Below are 17,734 nucleotides of genomic sequence, written 5' to 3' on the forward strand. Positions count from 1 at the left end.
TGTGCAGTTGCAAACCGTAGACTGGCTTTTTTTATGGCGGTTTTGGAGCAGTGGCTTCTTCCTTGCTGAGAGGCCTTTCAGGTTATGTCCATATAGGAATCATTTTACTGTGGATATAGATACTTTTGTACCTGTTTCCTCCAGCATCTTCCAAAGGTCCTTTGCTGTTGTTCTGGGATTGATTTGCACCATTCGCACCAAAGTACATTCATCTCTAGGAGACAGAACGCGTCTCCTTCCTGAGAAGTATGACATCTGCCTGGTCCCATGTTTATACTTGTGTACTAGTGTTTGTACAGATGAATGCGTTACCTGCAGGCATTTTGGAAATTGCTCCCAAGGATGAACCAGACTTGTGGAGGTATCCAATTTGTTTTCCTGAGGTCTTGGCTGATTTGATTTTCCCATGATGTCAAGCAAAGAGGCAGTGAGTTTGAAGGTAGGCCTTGAAATACATCCACAAGTACACCTCCAATTGACTCAAATTATGTCAATTAGCCTATCCAGAAGCTTTTAAAGCCATGACATCATTTTCTGGAATTTTCCAAGCTGTTTAAAGGCACAGTCAACTTAGTGTATGTAAACTTCTGACCCACTGGAAGTGTGATACAGTGAATTCTAAGTGAAATAATCTGTCTGTAAACAATTGTTGGAAAAATTACTTGTCATGCACAAAGTATATGTCTTAACAGACTTGCCAAAACTATAGCTTGTTAACAAGAATTTTGTGGAGTGGTTGAAAAACTAGTTTTAATGACTCCAACCTAAGTGTATGTAAACTTCCGACTTCAACTGTACATCTCTCGGAGACGACATTAAAATGCTGGCTGATATTTGATGTAATAAATAAATGTCCTGGAAGTTTTTTGGGGTGAGTCTGTGCTATTACTCATGTCACTTGTTTCTCTTTATCTTACTTAACACACAGACACAGAGACAGACACACTCTTCTGGTAGAGGAAGGGGCTGTGTGTGCAATCAAAGAGAGTTTGAGACTCAAACAGCTCTTTCCGGTCATTACCCCCCCCAGACTGTGTGCAAAGCGTCTTCAGACAGCTATGAATGTATTGTAATGTTTTTCAATTGCATAACTTCCTTAATTTTGCCTTGGCAGCAGCTAATCGGGATCCATAATAAACACAAATACAGTAAGGAAGGTGTGTGGTGAAAGGCCACAGTGACTTCTACTCAAAACAACAGGTCCTGGTCTGGTCCTACCTCCTAGACTCTAGCCCTGGTCTAACCTCTAGACATGGTCTGGAGCAAGCTGGCCCAAGAAGACACACTGGGACTGACACACAGGGACAGCGTTTGAACTAAACAGACACACACACTTCAAGGCAAGGTCTAGCTCAAAGGTGGAGGAATATAAAAATAACCCCTAAAATATCCCCCAACACCCGAATTACACACACACTGATGCAGGCGTGCACGTACACCAGCAAGTGTGAACACACCATATAAAAACGCCAAACACTCCCTGTTCCCACAGAGTATCCTTGCTACGTCATGCTACTTACTGTACATTCCTACTGTAGTACTACTCAGCAGGAGACTCTCTCGGTCTCCTGGGAAACAGATCAGAGACAACACAGAGAGGAGGGATGGGAACCCGAACACTGTTGTTGCAGGGAGAGAGTCAGGGAGAGAGTCAGGGAGAGAGAGACACACAGCGAGAGAGAAAGAGCGAGAGAGAGAGAGCGCAACGGAGAGAGAGAGAGAGAAAGGGAGGGAAAGAGAAAAAGAAAGAGGGGGCGTTTTGATATGTGAGGGTCAGTGAGCGCAGTGCTGCATCACTTTTAGTAGGGGCAGAATGTTTCTGTTCAATACACATGATCACAGCCAGCTCCACACTCCCAGCACCAACTCCAGTCCCAACAACATCCAGTGTGCTCAGGAGTTGTTAACAGAAATACTTCTCCCTCTGTCTGTCTGTCAATCTGGAGGCAGAGTAAGCAACATCAGTATCTGCAGAGGTGGACTGGGGGTTGTACTGGGGGTAACACACACACACCACTGCTAAACAGCAAATAAGGCAGCAGCACACAGCAGGCACTTAAGCCTCGTACTATTTTCAACGTAAAAGTACTGTGTAGTGTGTGCATGTGTTTTAAGTAGGGTTGCACATTTTGGGAAATATTCAGGAGGTGGAAACTTTCCGTGGGAATTTACAGAAATATATGCAAATTAATATTAATACCATTTAAATGTTGATGTTTTTTGCTTTGGATATATTTACCATATCATATGGAGACAGAAACATAAACATTTTACCTCATCATAAGTAGATATAATTGCAAATGGTTAAATCCTTCCAATAGAAATAAAAAACAAAAAACAATTTAGTTACGAATTGAACTTTAATTAAAGGAGTTGACTCTTCACATGGGATGATTTCACTGAACAACAAAAGAAAGGGAATATTGAATGATCCCCAATGATCCATCACATCTAGAAATAGTCTAGAAACTAAAGCTTTGGTTGTCTTCCTCTCTGGCTTCCATGTCTTCTCTCTGGACCTTCACAATGTCCACCTCTTGAACATCAGACTCACTGTCACTTTCCAACCTTATTGAGGATGGCTCGTTGTCAGGCTCAAAAAGCCTCAAATTTGCCTGGATGGCCAGCAATTTTTCAACCCTTGTATCGGTCAGCCTGTTGCATGCTTTGGTGTGGGAGTTCCCAAACAAGGACCAGTTGCGCTCTGAGGCGGCTGATGTTGGTGGGATTTGGAGGATGATGATGGCAACAGGGGAAAGATCCTCAGATCCACAAAGTCCCTTCCACCAGGTGGCTGATGAGATATGTTGGCATGACTGCCATATTGCATCTCCATCCCAAAGCCCTTGCTTGGAAGTGTACTTCACCAGACTGCCAAGAACCCTGCCCTCATCAAGGCCAAGGTGGCGAGACACGGTAGTGATGACACCATAGGCCTTGTTGATCTCTGCACCAGACAGGATGCGCTTGCCAGCATACTTGGTTGTCCAACATGTACGCTGCGGCGTGTATGGGCTTCAGGCAGAAGGGGTGTATGCTGGGAGAAGAACATTCAGAAATCTCTTCCAATACACATTGCCTGTGAGCATCAGAGGTCAACCCATTGCATACACAGCTCGAGCAAGACATTCGTCTTCATTTCTCTGACTACATTCCTCCATTGAGTCAAAACAAACTTCTGATTCCAGGAGGACCATGAGCTGTTGCTATCAATAAGGTGTCTGATTCATCATTTTTACCTCAAATAGAAGTTGGGGGACTTTTGTTAGAGGTTGGTTGTTGTGAGCGCTGAGGGAACTTTAAGCACTTGGCCAGATGATTCTGCATCTTTGCTGCATTCTTCACATATGATTTGGCACAGTATTTGCAAATATACACAACTTTTCCTTCTACATTAGCTGCAGTGAAATGTCTCCACACATCAGATAGTGCCAGTGGCATTTTCCTGTAAAGATTAGAAGAAAAAAATAGTAAAAAAACTAAACAAATACAATTCCATGTACAGATAAATAGTTAAGCAGTTAGATTAAACAACTCCTTTGTAAGATAAATGTTCTAAAATGAAACATGTATGAAAACAGGTGAATTAACACTCCTCAGTTAGCAGGCTCAAGCAAGCTAAATCCCACATGGTTGCAAAGACTAACTAGCATAAATAGTTAACATGTTATTTAAACACACTTTGCTGTAGGCTAGTATTTACTAGTTAACAAAAAAATCATGTATGTCATATAAAATGGACTGTTCTCTCTACTACCGCATGGCAAGCGGTACCGGAGTGCCAAGTCTAGGACAAAAAGGCTTCTCAACAGTTTTTACACCCAGGCCATAAGACTCCTGAACAGGTAACCAAATGGTTACCCGGACTATTTGCATTGTGTGCCCCCTCCCGATACCAATTATTGGAGGACCAAAAAAAGCCGATACCGATTAATCGGACGATTTATTTGATGTTATTTGTAATAATGACAATAACAACAATACTGAATGAACACTTATTTTAACTTAATATAATACATCAATAAAATAAATTTAGCCTCAAATAAATAATGAAACAAGTTCAATTTGGTTTAAATAATGCAAAAACAAAGTGTTGGAGAAGTAAAAGAGTAATATGTGCCATGTAAAAAAAGCTAAGGTTTAAGTTCCTTGCTCAGAACATGAGAACATATGAAAGCTGGTTGTTCCTTTTAACATGAGTCTTCAATATTCCCAGGTAAGAAGTTTGAGGTTGTAGTTATTATAGGAATTATAGGACTATTTCTCTCTATACCATTTGTATTTCATATACCTTTGACTATTGGATGTTAATATAGGCACTTTAGTATTGCCAGTGTAACAGTATAGCTTCCGTCCCTCTCCTCGGCCCTACCTGGGCTCGACCAGGAACACATCGACAACAGCCACCCTCGAAGTATCGTTACCCATTGCTCCACAGTCTCAAAGCGAGTGACATCACTGATTGAAGCGCTATTAGCGCGCACCCTGCTAACTAGCTAGCCATTTCACATCTGTTACACCAGCCTCATCTCGGGAGTTGATAGGCTTGAAGTCATAAACAGCTCAATGCTTGAAGCATTGCAAAGAGCTGCTGGCACGAAAGTGCTTTGAATGAATGCGTACGAGCCTGCTGCTGCCTACCATCGCCCAGTCAGACTGCTCTATCAAGTATCAAATCATAGACTTAATTATAACATAATAACACAGAAATACAAGCCTTCGGTCATTAATATGGTTGAATCCAGAAACGATCATTTCGAAAACGTTTATTCTTTCAGTGAAATATGCAACCGTTCCGTATTTTATCTAACGGATGGCATCCCGAAGTCTCAATATTTCTGTTACATTGCACAACCTTCAATGTTATGTCATAATTATGTACAATTCTGGCAAATTAGGAATAAATGGACTTCACACAGTTCGCAACGAGCCAGGCGGCCCAAACTGCTGCATATACCCTGACTGCTTGCACGGAATGCAAGAGAAGTGACACAATTTACCTAATTATAAGAAATTCATGTTAGCAGGCAATATTAACTAAATATGCAGGTTTCAAAATATATACTTGTGTATTGATTTTAATGAAAGGCATTGATATTTATGGTTAGGTTTGGTGCAACGACAGTGCTAAATCATCACCCGTTTGGCGAAGTAGGCTGTGATTCGATGAGAAATTAACAGGCACCACATCGATTATATGCAACGCAGGACACGCTAGATAAACTAGTAATATCATCAACCATGTGTATATAACTAGTGATTATGTGAAGATTGATTGTTTTTTTAGAAGTTTAATGCTAGCTAGCAACTTACCTTGGCTTCTTGCTGCCCTCGTGTAACAGGTAGTCAGCCTGCCATGCAGGCTCCTCGTGGAGTGCAATGTAAGGCAGGTGGTTAGAGCGTTGGACTAGTAACTGGAAGGTTGCAAAAACGAATCCCCGAGCTGACAAGGTAAAAATATTTTTTTCTGCCCCTGAACAAGGCAGTTAACCCACCGTTCGTTCCCAGGCCGTCATTGAAAATAAGAATGTGTTCTTAACTGACTTGCCTTGTTAAATAAAGCAGTTTTTTTTTTAAATGTATCAAAAAACATTTTATTTTATTTTTTTAAATGTATGCATTTTTACTACAAATTGTTTATTTTTTTTATATGTAAAAAAAAAATGTCACATCGGCCAAATCTGTGTCCAAAATACCCTAATCGGCCATTTCCGATTAATCGGTCGACCTCTAGTACATACTACCTCAATTGGCCCGACCAACCAGTGCTCCCGCACACTGGCTAACCGGGCTATCTGCATTGTGTCCCGCCAACCCCTCTCTGTTCATCATATATGCATAGTCACTTTATCCATACCCACATGTACATACTACCTCAATAAGCCTAACTAACCGGTGTCTGTATACAGCCTTACTACTCTTATTTTCAAATGTATTTTTACTGTTGTTTTTTAGTATAGTAGTGTGTGCTCAATAGCATCTCATTAGTGTGCAAGATCTTGAGAATCAGCTGCACATGTGATGGAAGAGTGCGCTGCACATGTGATGGAAGAGTGCGCTGCACATGTGATGGAAGAGTGCGCTGCACATGTGATGGAAGAGTGCGCTGCACATTTGATGGAAGAGTGCGCTGCACATTTGATGGAAGAGTGCGCTGCACATTTGATGGAAGAGTGCGCTGCACATTTGATGGAAGAGTGCGCTGCACATGTGATGGAAGAGTGCGCTGCACATTTGATGGAAGAGTGTGCTGCACATGTGATGGAAGAGTGCACTGCACATGTGATGGAAGAGTGCACTGCACATGTGATGGAATAGTGCGCTGCACATGTGATGGAAGAGTGCGCTGCACATGTGATGGAAGAGTGTGCTGCACATGTGATGGAAGAGTGTGCTGCACATGTGATGGAAGAGTGCGCTGCACATGTGATGGTAGAATGCACTGTGCATGCAGAGGGTTGCAATTCCATTGAATTGGGGATAGTTTAACCAAAATATGCCACAAGACCTAGAATTGCATTGTGTATCCCACAAAAAAAGGTTCACTGTTATAAGCTAACTTTTTTTGATGAATTTAAGCTAAATTCCCCAAATTTTGGAAAATTGACAGGAAAGTTTCCAACCCTTTGCAACCCGTGTTAAGACTTCTCCCCACCCCAGATAGGATTAACTCTGCAGCTGACCATCTGAACCTAGATGTTCTGCACGGCTCACTGCAAAATGAGCTTTTAAGCTTCGATGCTGCTCCACATCCCAAATCTTCCATCCAGCCCCACTGTTGGTTAACAGCGACTGGACACAGCCTCATATAAATGACCCCTTTGAACTCCTTATAGCTCAGCACATCTCATCTGTACACACCCCATTACAGACACACAATACGGACGGTCTCTGCAGTGAAATGGAACTGGTACTGTAGCTATGTGGCTTGTCTATCTAGGGAAGACGCTGATTCATTTGAGGCTAATTTGAAGTCTTAGGCAGATTAATCGAGGTGAATTAGGAACTTCAAGCTGCAGATAGTTATTGAAGGGGAACAACAACAAAAAACCTAGAAAAGCATATTGGCCCCTTGGCTGTGAGGAGCTGTGTTGAGCACCATTGGGTAATTAACTGCAGTCTATGTTCAGTGGACTGTGTGAGAAGAGAGCGCAGTTTGAGGCTCTCTGTCCGGATGGAGATGTTTCTTCTGAGTGTCACAGCCAACATCACAGCTTAATGATTTACAACAGGTTGAGCTGCAGCTGTAATGAGGAAATGCCTCTTACATCTCATTCTCTCTGCTTGACTAGTATGGCTCTCACTTTCCATTCTCTCTGTTTGACTAGTATGGCTCTCACTTTCCATTCTCTCTGTTTGACTAGTATGGCTCTCACTTTCCATTCTCTGTGCTTGACTAGTATGGCTCTCACTTTCCATTCTCTGTGCTTGACTAGTATGGCTCTCACTTTCCATTCTCTGTGCTTGACTAGTATGGCTCTCACTTTCCATTCTCTCTGTTTGACTAGTATGGCTCTCACTTTCCATTCTCTCTGTTTGACTAGTATGGCTCTCACTTTCCATTCTCTGTGCTTGACTAGTATGGCTCTCACTTTCCATTCTCTGTGCTTGACTAGTATGGCTCTCACTTTCCATTCTCTGTGCTTGACTAGTATGGCTCTCACTTTCCATTCTCTGTGCTTGACTAGTATGGCTCTCACTTTCCATTCTCTGTGCTTGACTAGTATGGCTCTCACTTTCCATTCTCTCTGTTTGACTAGTATGGCTCTCACTTTCCATTCTCTGTGCTTGACTAGTATGGCTCTCACTTTCCATTCTCTCTGCTTGACTAGTATGGCTCTCACTTTCCATTCTCTGTGCTTGACTAGTATGGCTCTCACTTTCCATTCTCTGTGCTTGACTAGTATGGCTCTCACTTTCCATTCTCTGTGCTTTAGACTAGTGCTTGATGGCTCTCATTCTTTCTAGTATGGCTCTCACATTCTCTGTGCTTGACTAGTATGGCTCTCACTTTCCATTCTCTGTGCTTGACTAGTATGGCTCTCACTTTCCATTCTCTCTGCTTGACTAGTATGGCTCTCACTTTCCATTCTCTGTGCTTGACTAGTATGGCTCTCACTTTCCATTCTCTGTGCTTGACTAGTATGGCTCTCACTTTCCATTCTCTCTGCTTGACTAGTATGGCTCTCACTTTCCATTCTCTGTGCTTGACTAGTATGGCTCTCACTTTCCATTCTCTCTGCTTGACTAGTATGGCTCTCACTTTCCATTCTCTCTGCTTGACTAGTATGGCTCTCACTTTCCATTCTCTGTGCTTGACTAGTATGGCTCTCACTTTCCATTCTCTCTGCTTGACTAGTATGGCTCTCACTTTCCATTCTCTGTGCTTGACTAGTATGGCTCTCACTTTCCATTCTCTCTGTTTGACTAGTATGGCTCTCACTTTCCATTCTCTGTGCTTGACTAGTATGGCTCTCACTTTCCATTCTCTGTGCTTGACTAGTATGGCTCTCACTTTCCATTCTCTCTGCTTGACTAGTATGGCTCTCACTTTCCATTCTCTGTGCTTGACTAGTATGGCTCTCACTTTCCATTCTCTGTGCTTGACTAGTATGGCTCTCACTTTCCATTCTCTGTGCTTGACTAGTATGGCTCTCACTTTCCATTCTCTGTGCTTGACTAGTATGGCTCTCACTTTCCATTCTCTCTGTTTGACTAGTATGGCTCTCACTTTCCATTCTCTCTGCTTGACTAGTATGGCTCTCACTTTCCATTCTCTCTGCTTGACTAGTATGGCTCTCACTTTCCATTCTCTCTGTTTGACTAGTATGGCTCTCACTTTCCATTCTCTGTGCTTGACTAGTATGGCTCTCACTTTCCATTCTCTGTGCTTGACTAGTATGGCTCTCACTTTCCATTCTCTCTGCTTGACTAGTATGGCTCTCACTTTCCATTCTCTCTGTTTGACTAGTATGGCTCTCACTTTCCATTCTCTGTGCTTGACTAGTATGGCTCTCACTTTCCATTCTCTGTGCTTGACTAGTATGGCTCTCACTTTCCATTCTCTCTGTTTGACTAGTATGGCTCTCACTTTCCATTCTCTGTGCTTGACTAGTATGGCTCTCACTTTCCATTCTCTGTGCTTGACTAGTATGGCTCTCACTTTTCATTCTCTCTGTTTGACTAGTATGGCTCTCACTTTCCATTCTCTGTGCTTGACTAGTATGGCTCTCACTTTCCATTCTCTGTGCTTGACTAGTATGGCTCTCACTTTCCATTCTCTCTGTTTGACTAGTATGGCTCTCACTTTCCATTCTCTGTGCTTGACTAGTATGGCTCTCACTTTCCATTCTCTGTGCTTGACTAGTATGGCTCTCACTTTCCATTCTCTGTGCTTGACTAGTATGGCTCTCACTTTCCATTCTCTGTGCTTGACTAGTATGGCTCTCACTTTCCATTCTCTGTGCTTGACTAGTATGGCTCTCACTTTCCATTCTCTGTGCTTGACTAGTATGGCTCTCACTTTCCATTCTCTCTGTTTGACTAGTATGGCTCTCACTTTCCATTCTCTGTGCTTGACAAGTATGGCTCTCACTTTCCATTCTCTGTGCTTGACTAGTATGGCTCTCACTTTCCATTCTCTCTGTTTGACTAGTATGGCTCTCACTTTCCATTCTCTCTGCTTGACTAGTATGGCTCTCACTTTCCATTCTCTGTGCTTGACTAGTATGGCTCTCACTTTCCATTCTCTGTGCTTGACTAGTATGGCTCTCACTTTCCATTCTCTGTGCTTGACTAGTATGGCTCTCACTTTCCATTCTCTGTGCTTGACTAGTATGGCTCTCACTTTCCATTCTCTCTGTTTGACTAGTATGGCTCTCACTTTCCATTCTCTGTGCTTGACTAGTATGGCTCTCACTTTCCATTCTCTGTGCTTGACTAGTATGGCTCTCACTTTCCATTCTCTGTGCTTGACTAGTATGGCTCTCACTTTCCATTCTCTCTGTTTGACTAGTATGGCTCTCACTTTCCATTCTCTCTGCTTGACTAGTATGGCTCTCACTTTCCATTCTCTGTGCTTGACTAGTATGGCTCTCACTTTCCATTCTCTGTGCTTGACTAGTATGGCTCTCACTTTCCATTCTCTCTGTTTGACTAGTATGGCTCTCACTTTCCATTCTCTGTGCTTGACTAGTATGGCTCTCACTTTCCATTCTCTGTGCTTGACTAGTATGGCTCTCACTTTCCATTCTCTCTGTTTGACTAGTATGGCTCTCACTTTCCATTCTCTGTGCTTGACTAGTATGGCTCTCACTTTCCATTCTCTGTGCTTGACTAGTATGGCTCTCACTTTCCATTCTCTGTGCTTGACTAGTATGGCTCTCACTTTCCATTCTCTGTGCTTGACTAGTATGGCTCTCACTTTCCATTCTCTGTGCTTGACTAGTATGGCTGTTTGACTAGTATGGCTCTCACTTTCCATTCTCTGTGCTTGACTAGTATGGCTCTCACTTTCCATTCTCTGTGACTTGACTAGTATGGCTCTCACTTTCCATTCTCTGTTTGACTAGTATGGCTCTCACTTTCCATTCTCTGTGCTTGACTAGTATGGCTCTCACTTTCCATTCTCTGTGCTTGACTAGTATGGCTCTCACTTTCCATTCTCTCTGTTTGACTAGTATGGCTCTCACTTTCCATTCTCTCTGTTTGACTAGTATGGCTCTCACTTTCCATTCTCTGTGCTTGACTAGTATGGCTCTCACTTTCCATTCTCTGTGCTTGACTAGTATGGCTCTCACTTTCCATTCTCTGTGCTTGACTAGTATGGCTCTCACTTTCCATTCTCTCTGCTTGACTAGTATGGCTCTCACTTTCCATTCTCTGTGCTTGACTAGTATGGCTCTCACTTTCCATTCTCTCTGCTTGACTAGTATGGCTCTCACTTTCCATTCTCTGTGCTTGACTAGTATGGCTCTCACTTTCCATTCTCTGTTCTTGATTAGTATGGCTCTCACTTTCCATTCTCTGTGCTTGATTAGTATGCTCTCACTTTCCATTCTCTGTGCTTGATTAGTATGGCTCTCACTTTCCATTCTCAGTGCTTGACTAGTATGGCTCTCACTTTCCATTCTCTGTTCTTGATTAGTATGGCTCTCACTTTCCATTCTCTGTGCTTGATTAGTATGGCTCTCACTTTCCATTCTCTGTGCTTGATTAGTATGGCTCTCACTTTCCATTCTCTGTGCTTGATTAGTATGGCTCTCACTTTCCATTCTCTGTGCGTGATTAGTATGGCTCTCTCTTTTCATTCTCTGTGCTTGATTATTATGGCTGTTAATGCAGCATCAGCTGCAGAGACTGATACTATCACTGAGGTGAGCTGCCAGAGACAGAATTGGAGGTCCTATTTCTCCTCTCAGGGTTAAACCTTTAAAATTCCATCCATTTTCCTGCTGCCATTGCAACTCTATTCCAGTAAGGTCCCTGATTCAGTCACCTCACCAAGACAGAGCGATAAAAAAGACAGCAGGAATTCAATAACGGTTCCTCTCCAGGCACAGAAACACATAGTTCTGTGATGACAAGAAACAGAACCATGTCAACATCTCACATCTGTGGCCTAAAAGTCAGACTGCTGAGGGGGAGTGCACTCCCAGTGAGACACTGAGCTGACACACACACACGCAAACGGACGGACCCACACACAAGCAATCGTACGGAGAAGACTAAAACATTAATAAGAGTCTCTTTGTGATGAGAGGAATGCCGGATAAAGGGAGAGAGGGAGGGAGCGAGGGCAGAGAGGCATAATGAAGGCGAGGACGTTGCTTGGGGGTGTGTGTATGTGACGGTAAATGTTTTATGGAGTAGCCCAAGTAGCTAACAGACAGCGAGGCCGTGTATCTGTGTGAAACAGAGTGTGACAAACCAAAGACCAGAATCCAGCTCAGCCTTCATGGATGCAGCTAGATAGGGCTGCACTGATCTTCAGGTCTACGCCTGCGTTCCAAATGGCATCATGTTGCCCTATGGGCCAGAGAATGATGGTGCAATTTGGAACGCAAGGAATATGTCTCAGGTGGTGCTATAGTAATCTGTCTGGAGGCAGAGATCTAGATCCTCTGATATATAATTCAACAGCCCAGCCATACACATCATACAAAACACAGTTCACACACTGCTGCAAACATACACAATCACCGCAGAGGCTATTTCATGACCGGTCGCCAACACCTCACATCTGTGAATCTTTTGTTTTCACATTGAAAACACACACATGCGTATACATACACACACACACACCATGGTCAGTGCTAGTCGGGATTTCTTGGGACGTTCCAACCTTAAACATTTCTGATATGTAAACTCAAAATGGGGTCGGGACGTCCCAACAATCCTGGAGCGCACAGACCCCCACCCAACCACCCAACAAATGTTATTTGTCACATGCTTCGTAAACAACAGGTGTAGACTAACAATGAAATGTTTACTTACACACACATCTGATGAAGACAAGTGATATCGCATGACCTCAAGTCCAACATCTCTCCCTCGCTATGTCAAGACGTTGAGACAAGTCCACAGGCACAATTCTACAGGCACTGCCTTAATCACAGCAGCGCCTGTAGAATCTACCATCAATCAATGGCTCTGCTTATCTTCTTAAACTAGATTACTGGAAGGCTTTCTGCAGAGACCCAAACCTTTTGAGTTCGACAACGATCAAGGAGAGCAGAGCAGCCAGTCTAAGGGGCTGTAATTACACACCCTTAGACCAGGGTAGGGGGGGGTGAAGACAGACTGAACAACTTAACCTGGTGTCCCAAAATGGCACCCTATTCCCTATGTAGTGCACTACTTCTGACCTGGGCCTATAGGGAATAGGGTGTATTTGGGACACACCCAGACTGAACAATATAGCTACACTGCACTAACACATGACCTAGTTAATAGTAGCTGTTAGACCACTTAAGGTTCTCTGTTAACAAGCAGAAACGGTTCAAACAGGGATTGTGTTGCTGAGCTAGGAGGAACATACCGTCTTAGTTTGGATTGGAAGGGGCGAACGTGGCCTTAACCCAAAAACACTCATGAGCAATTCCTCTTTCTCCCTCTTCCTCTTCTCGGTCGCGCTGTGTGTCTTGCACGCTCTCCCCTCCCTCTTTTCCGAACTCTCCTCTCTAGCTTTCACTCTCTAGTAAACAGGTCCAATCCCAACCTAGAGGAGGATGGTTGTGTCTCCATGTAAGGGCTATAGGGAGCAGATCGGTGGTAACAGAGATGTGGGGAGCAAGACACACAGAGAGCTGGCACTACACTGCAGACCTCAGAGCTCTGGTGGGAAACCTAACAGGACAGTGGAAACTAAGTGGGGGAGAGACGTGTGAAACCGGTTGCTTCGTTGAAGCTCAACGATCTCCAGCAAGTTCCTTGAAGCAAAAGGTGCAAACCTTTCAAATGCTTTTAATACTTCTCTCGCTGAAGTCATCTTTTTCTGCACCTCTCATTCCCAGTATCTCACCCAGTACTTAGAAACAGGAAAGGAATAGAGAGCGAGGTCATGATATTGAGAGTGGATTACTGTCCTAAATCTGTCTCGTCTTCCAGTCAGCCAGTCAGCCAGCCAGCCAGCCGTTCAGGTGTCATCTACTCCGCTGTAAAGTGAATTTGTCAGGTGTCATAACAACGTAACCATAACAGATCCTCTCTAACACACACACACCGCAGTGCCATTATCCAGGTCAGATAGCAGAGCATAGTGTGTGCAGTGGAACAGAGAGAGAGGCTCTTCTATCCTGAAGAAGTGGAATCCAACCACAGGACTAACTGGTCTTTCTGTCTGCATGTCTTTTAAGGTTGTCATTTAAAACCTTTTCATACCAGGTAGTGGGATACGTTCTCATCTACAGCAAAAACCTGGAGAAGAGTTCCAAGAGTCAAACTGGAAGCTGGGGATGATTAGGTGGCAGTGACCATGGTTGCATCAGGGGTCGGCCTGGAATTTAGTGAGGACGACACTGGGCTCACACTCCAACTTTAACCACCCATATACTCTCCCTACAATATAAGCTGCCTGGGGGAACACGTGTTAACTCCTATAGAGTGATGCATCTTCCACACTGCTAACACGCGGCTCACGTGTTGTTGCTTCAATGTACTAAGCTCCCCTGAGGGATCCAGTCTGTCAGGTGACTCTCTCTCCTCGCCACTGTACTATAGCTACGGCTAAATTTAGTTCTGCTCAATTCTCTGCTGCTAGGTGTAGTAATTAGAACCATCATTTCTCTCCTCTGAGGTGGTTTCTGTTGCATTCGGACTAATTTGGGTTCTCTCTCCCAGCTGGTGGAGACAGTGTCAGGATTCTACAGAGGTGGGGTGGAACAGATGAGGTTGATGGTGAAGTTGGAAATGTTTTGTTTTTGGATTTTTGTTTTGTTTTTTTGTGGCATATCCCAACTTCCCCCGAGACGCCCTCGGAGGGTGGGGTCACGGAAACGGATCAGCCATGATTGACGGCGAACCGTAGAGTCATTAGAGTTAACTGCCAGATGGACAGATTGTGTCAGACCTTGTTGGCTTGGGGAAATCAAACTAGCAACCTTTCGGTTACTGGCCCAACACTCTAACCACTAGGTGGTATGTACACAACGCAAGCCACACAGAAACACAGTCAGTCCAAGTGCATCACACACACACACGTCAGGGAAGGCGTACACACGCTCGGCCACGCTGCGAGGGTACCAGAAGACCTTGTTGAGCAGAAGGAATCACAGAGGTGGGTTCTAGTCCCCAAAACAACTGTATAGAGCTGTCACAGCCCACCATCACCAGAGGGTGTGGGCAGAACTGAGTAATATGACTGATGTTTTGGTTTAAGCCACACACACGTTTTTCTCCACTGCCAATAGAGATATTCTCCGAGGAGCTAAGCTCAGTGACTACAGTTAGTCCTGCGGTAGTGGGCACATCAGAAGCTGCAGAAGGGGAACAGAAGGAGATAGGAGCCACGTCACTTCAGAGCGCCACTAAGTAGCCCCAGCACTGGGTTGCTCTTACGAGTCATGTTGCATCCATACTAAAGCCTCTTTAAACTAACAGAGGCAGCTATAGAGCAGCATCTGTCTGTGAGTGGTACAATACAATAGGGCTCCTCATTATAGATGTAGGTTGCATTTAGGCAGCACCTCTTCTCAGGTGGTTTGAGGAGTTACCGCTGTCCTCTCTAGAATGGGATTAGAGGAAACCCTGGCACCAGTTTGACCCTCTTGTTCTAAAAAACTGGCAGTACAGCACAGAACTCTGCCCTCCTCTGTCCGCCTCTTTCCCTCACTTTCTCTGCCTCTCCTTTAAGCCTTCTTCACTCCTCCTCTCTTCCTCTCCTCTGTTACCTCACACTGAATGGATTTGCCCTGTCTTACATAACATCATTAGCAGTAGAGGGGCTATTCTCTTCAACGGAGGGCTGTGTTCTCCAGACGTGGTGTGTATTCCACCAAAGACGCTCAGGAGGCCCCCTCTTAAGCATGGATAAAACCAACCCAGCATCTCCCACACAGAGACACACACTCAACTGGCCGTAGTGTAGATCTTTGGCGATAGGAGGGAGGGAGAGGGAGAGAGAGGCAGAGAGGGAAAGCGAGAAAGGCCCAGCTCTGACACTAAGCTGACAGAGAGAACAAACACATCTCATTAGAGAGGCACACAGCATCTGCCAAACTCTTCCCCCTTAGCTTAGAACGTATCCTCTCGCCTTCTCTCATATCCTCTCCAGTCTTCCTCTCCTCTCAAATCAAAGCCACTAAATCCAGCTTCTCTTTTTTCATTTCATGACCTGCATTAGAAAACCAATCTAATATCCCCTCTTGCCCTCAGTGTTCCGCCAAGAAGCAGAAGTTGTCCAAACTTTTTCACAGCTTTTAGCCGAGTCATCCTCCATCCCACACTTACATCAGTCCTCCTGGTGATGAAGGCGTTTTTCTGATTCCATTCCAGCCGCAGCCATGAACGAGATCCTGTAAAGCCCTTAAGAGTTCACCCCGCCAGCCTGCCAGGCTGCTGGGCCAATTATTTATCAGTGAGTAAGAAATCTTACTCCATCTGGTCTGGTCTGGTCTGGCAGGACGTGTGAGGGAGATGTGGTAGAGGAGATGAAGGGAGTTAGTACATCTGCTTGATCCTAGGTAACACCACGCTGTTAGCTGCTGAAAATACACACAGACATGCACACACACAGACATGCACACACACAGACATGCACACACACAGACATGCACACACACACACACACACACACACACACACACACAGGCTTGCGAAATTATTCACCCCCACTGGCATTTTTCCTATTTTGTTGCCTTACAACCTGGAATTAAAATATTTTTTTTTGTTTTGTATCATTTGATTTACACAACATGCCTACCACTTTGAAGATGCAAAATCGTTTTTATTGTGAAACAAACAAGAAATAAGACAAAAAAAACTGAAAACTTGAGTGTGCATAACAATTCACCCCTCCCCCTCAAAAGTCAATACTTTGTAGAGCCACTTTTTGCAGCAATTACAGCTGCAAGTCTCTTGGGGTGTATCTATAAACTGGCCACATCTAGCCACTGGGTTTTTTGCCCATTCAAGGCAAAACTGCTCCAGCTCCTTCAAGTTGTATGGATTCCGCTGGTGTACAGCAATATTTAAGTCATACCACAGATTCTCAATTGAATTGAGGTTTAGGTTTTGACGAGGCCATTCCAAGACATGTAAATGTTTTCCCTTAACCCACTCGAGTGTTGCTTTAGCAGTATGCTTAGGGTCATTCTCCTTCTAGAAGGTGAACCTCCGTCCCAGTCTCAAATCTCTGGAAGACTGAAATAGGTTTCCCTCAATAATTTCCCTGTATTTAGCACCATCCATCATTCCTTCAATTCTGACCAGTTTACCAGTCCCGGACAATGAAAAACATCACTGCAGCATGATGCTGCTACCACCATGCTTCACTGTGGGGATGGTATTCTCGGGGTGATGAGAGGTGTTGGATGTGCACCATAGCATTTTACTTGATGGCCAAAAAGCTACATTTTAGTCCCATCTGACCAGAGTACCTTCTTCCATATTTTTAGGGAGTCTTCCACATGCCTTTGGCGAACACCAAACGTGTTTGCTTATTTTTTTCTTGAAACAATGGCTTTTTCTGGCCACTCTTCCATAAAGCCCAGCTTTGAGCAGTGTACTGCTAAAAGCAGTCCTATGGACAGATACTCCAATCTCCGCTGTGGAGCTTTGCAGCTCCTTCAGGGTTATCTTTGGTCTCTTTGTTGCCTCTCTGATTAATGCCCTCCTTGCCTTGTCCGTGAGTTTTGGTGGACAGCCCTCTCTTGGCAGGTTTGTTGTGGTGCCATTTTCTTTCCATTTTAATAATGGGTTTAATGGTGCTCCGTGGGATGTTCAAAGTTTCAGGTATTGTTTTATAACCCAACGTTGATCTGTACTTATCCACAACTTTCTCCCTGACCTGTTTGGAGAGCTCCTTGGTCTTCATGGTGCTGCTTGCTTGGTGGTGCCCCTTCCTTAGCAGTGTCGCAGACTCTGGGGACTTTCAGAACAGGTGCGGATGAATCATTTTGAAAGGCACTGTAGGTGATATGCACGTGATCCCACATCTTGTCAATCGCCCTACTGAAACACTCTACACCGTGCCCCCACCGCTCTGAGACCAATGCCACAACCAGACTGATGGTTC

The 17,734-nt window shown here is 44.2% G+C and overlaps 1 protein-coding gene across 19 annotated transcripts in view; it reads right to left on the bottom strand.

Annotated features, from left to right (window-relative positions):
- LOC118366242 (pleckstrin homology domain-containing family A member 5-like) overlaps positions 1–17,734 on the bottom strand; it is a 222,493-nt gene that overhangs the window by 172,270 nt on the left and 32,489 nt on the right. Inside the window, exon 4 of one of the 19 annotated variants that reach the window (XM_052491937.1) lies at positions 2,361–3,445. The exons of the other annotated variants lie outside the window; for them this stretch is intronic. Coding sequence (XP_052347897.1) covers positions 3,241–3,445 — 205 coding nt within the window. The 3' untranslated portion in view covers positions 2,361–3,240. Of the gene's footprint in view, positions 1–2,360; positions 3,446–17,734 lie in introns of those variants that run through there. 19 annotated transcript variants of the gene reach the window in all.

This window comes from Oncorhynchus keta, chromosome 33 (genome assembly GCF_023373465.1).
Source record: "Oncorhynchus keta strain PuntledgeMale-10-30-2019 chromosome 33, Oket_V2, whole genome shotgun sequence".
In the NCBI taxonomy this organism is placed as follows: domain Eukaryota; kingdom Metazoa; phylum Chordata; class Actinopteri; order Salmoniformes; family Salmonidae; genus Oncorhynchus; species Oncorhynchus keta.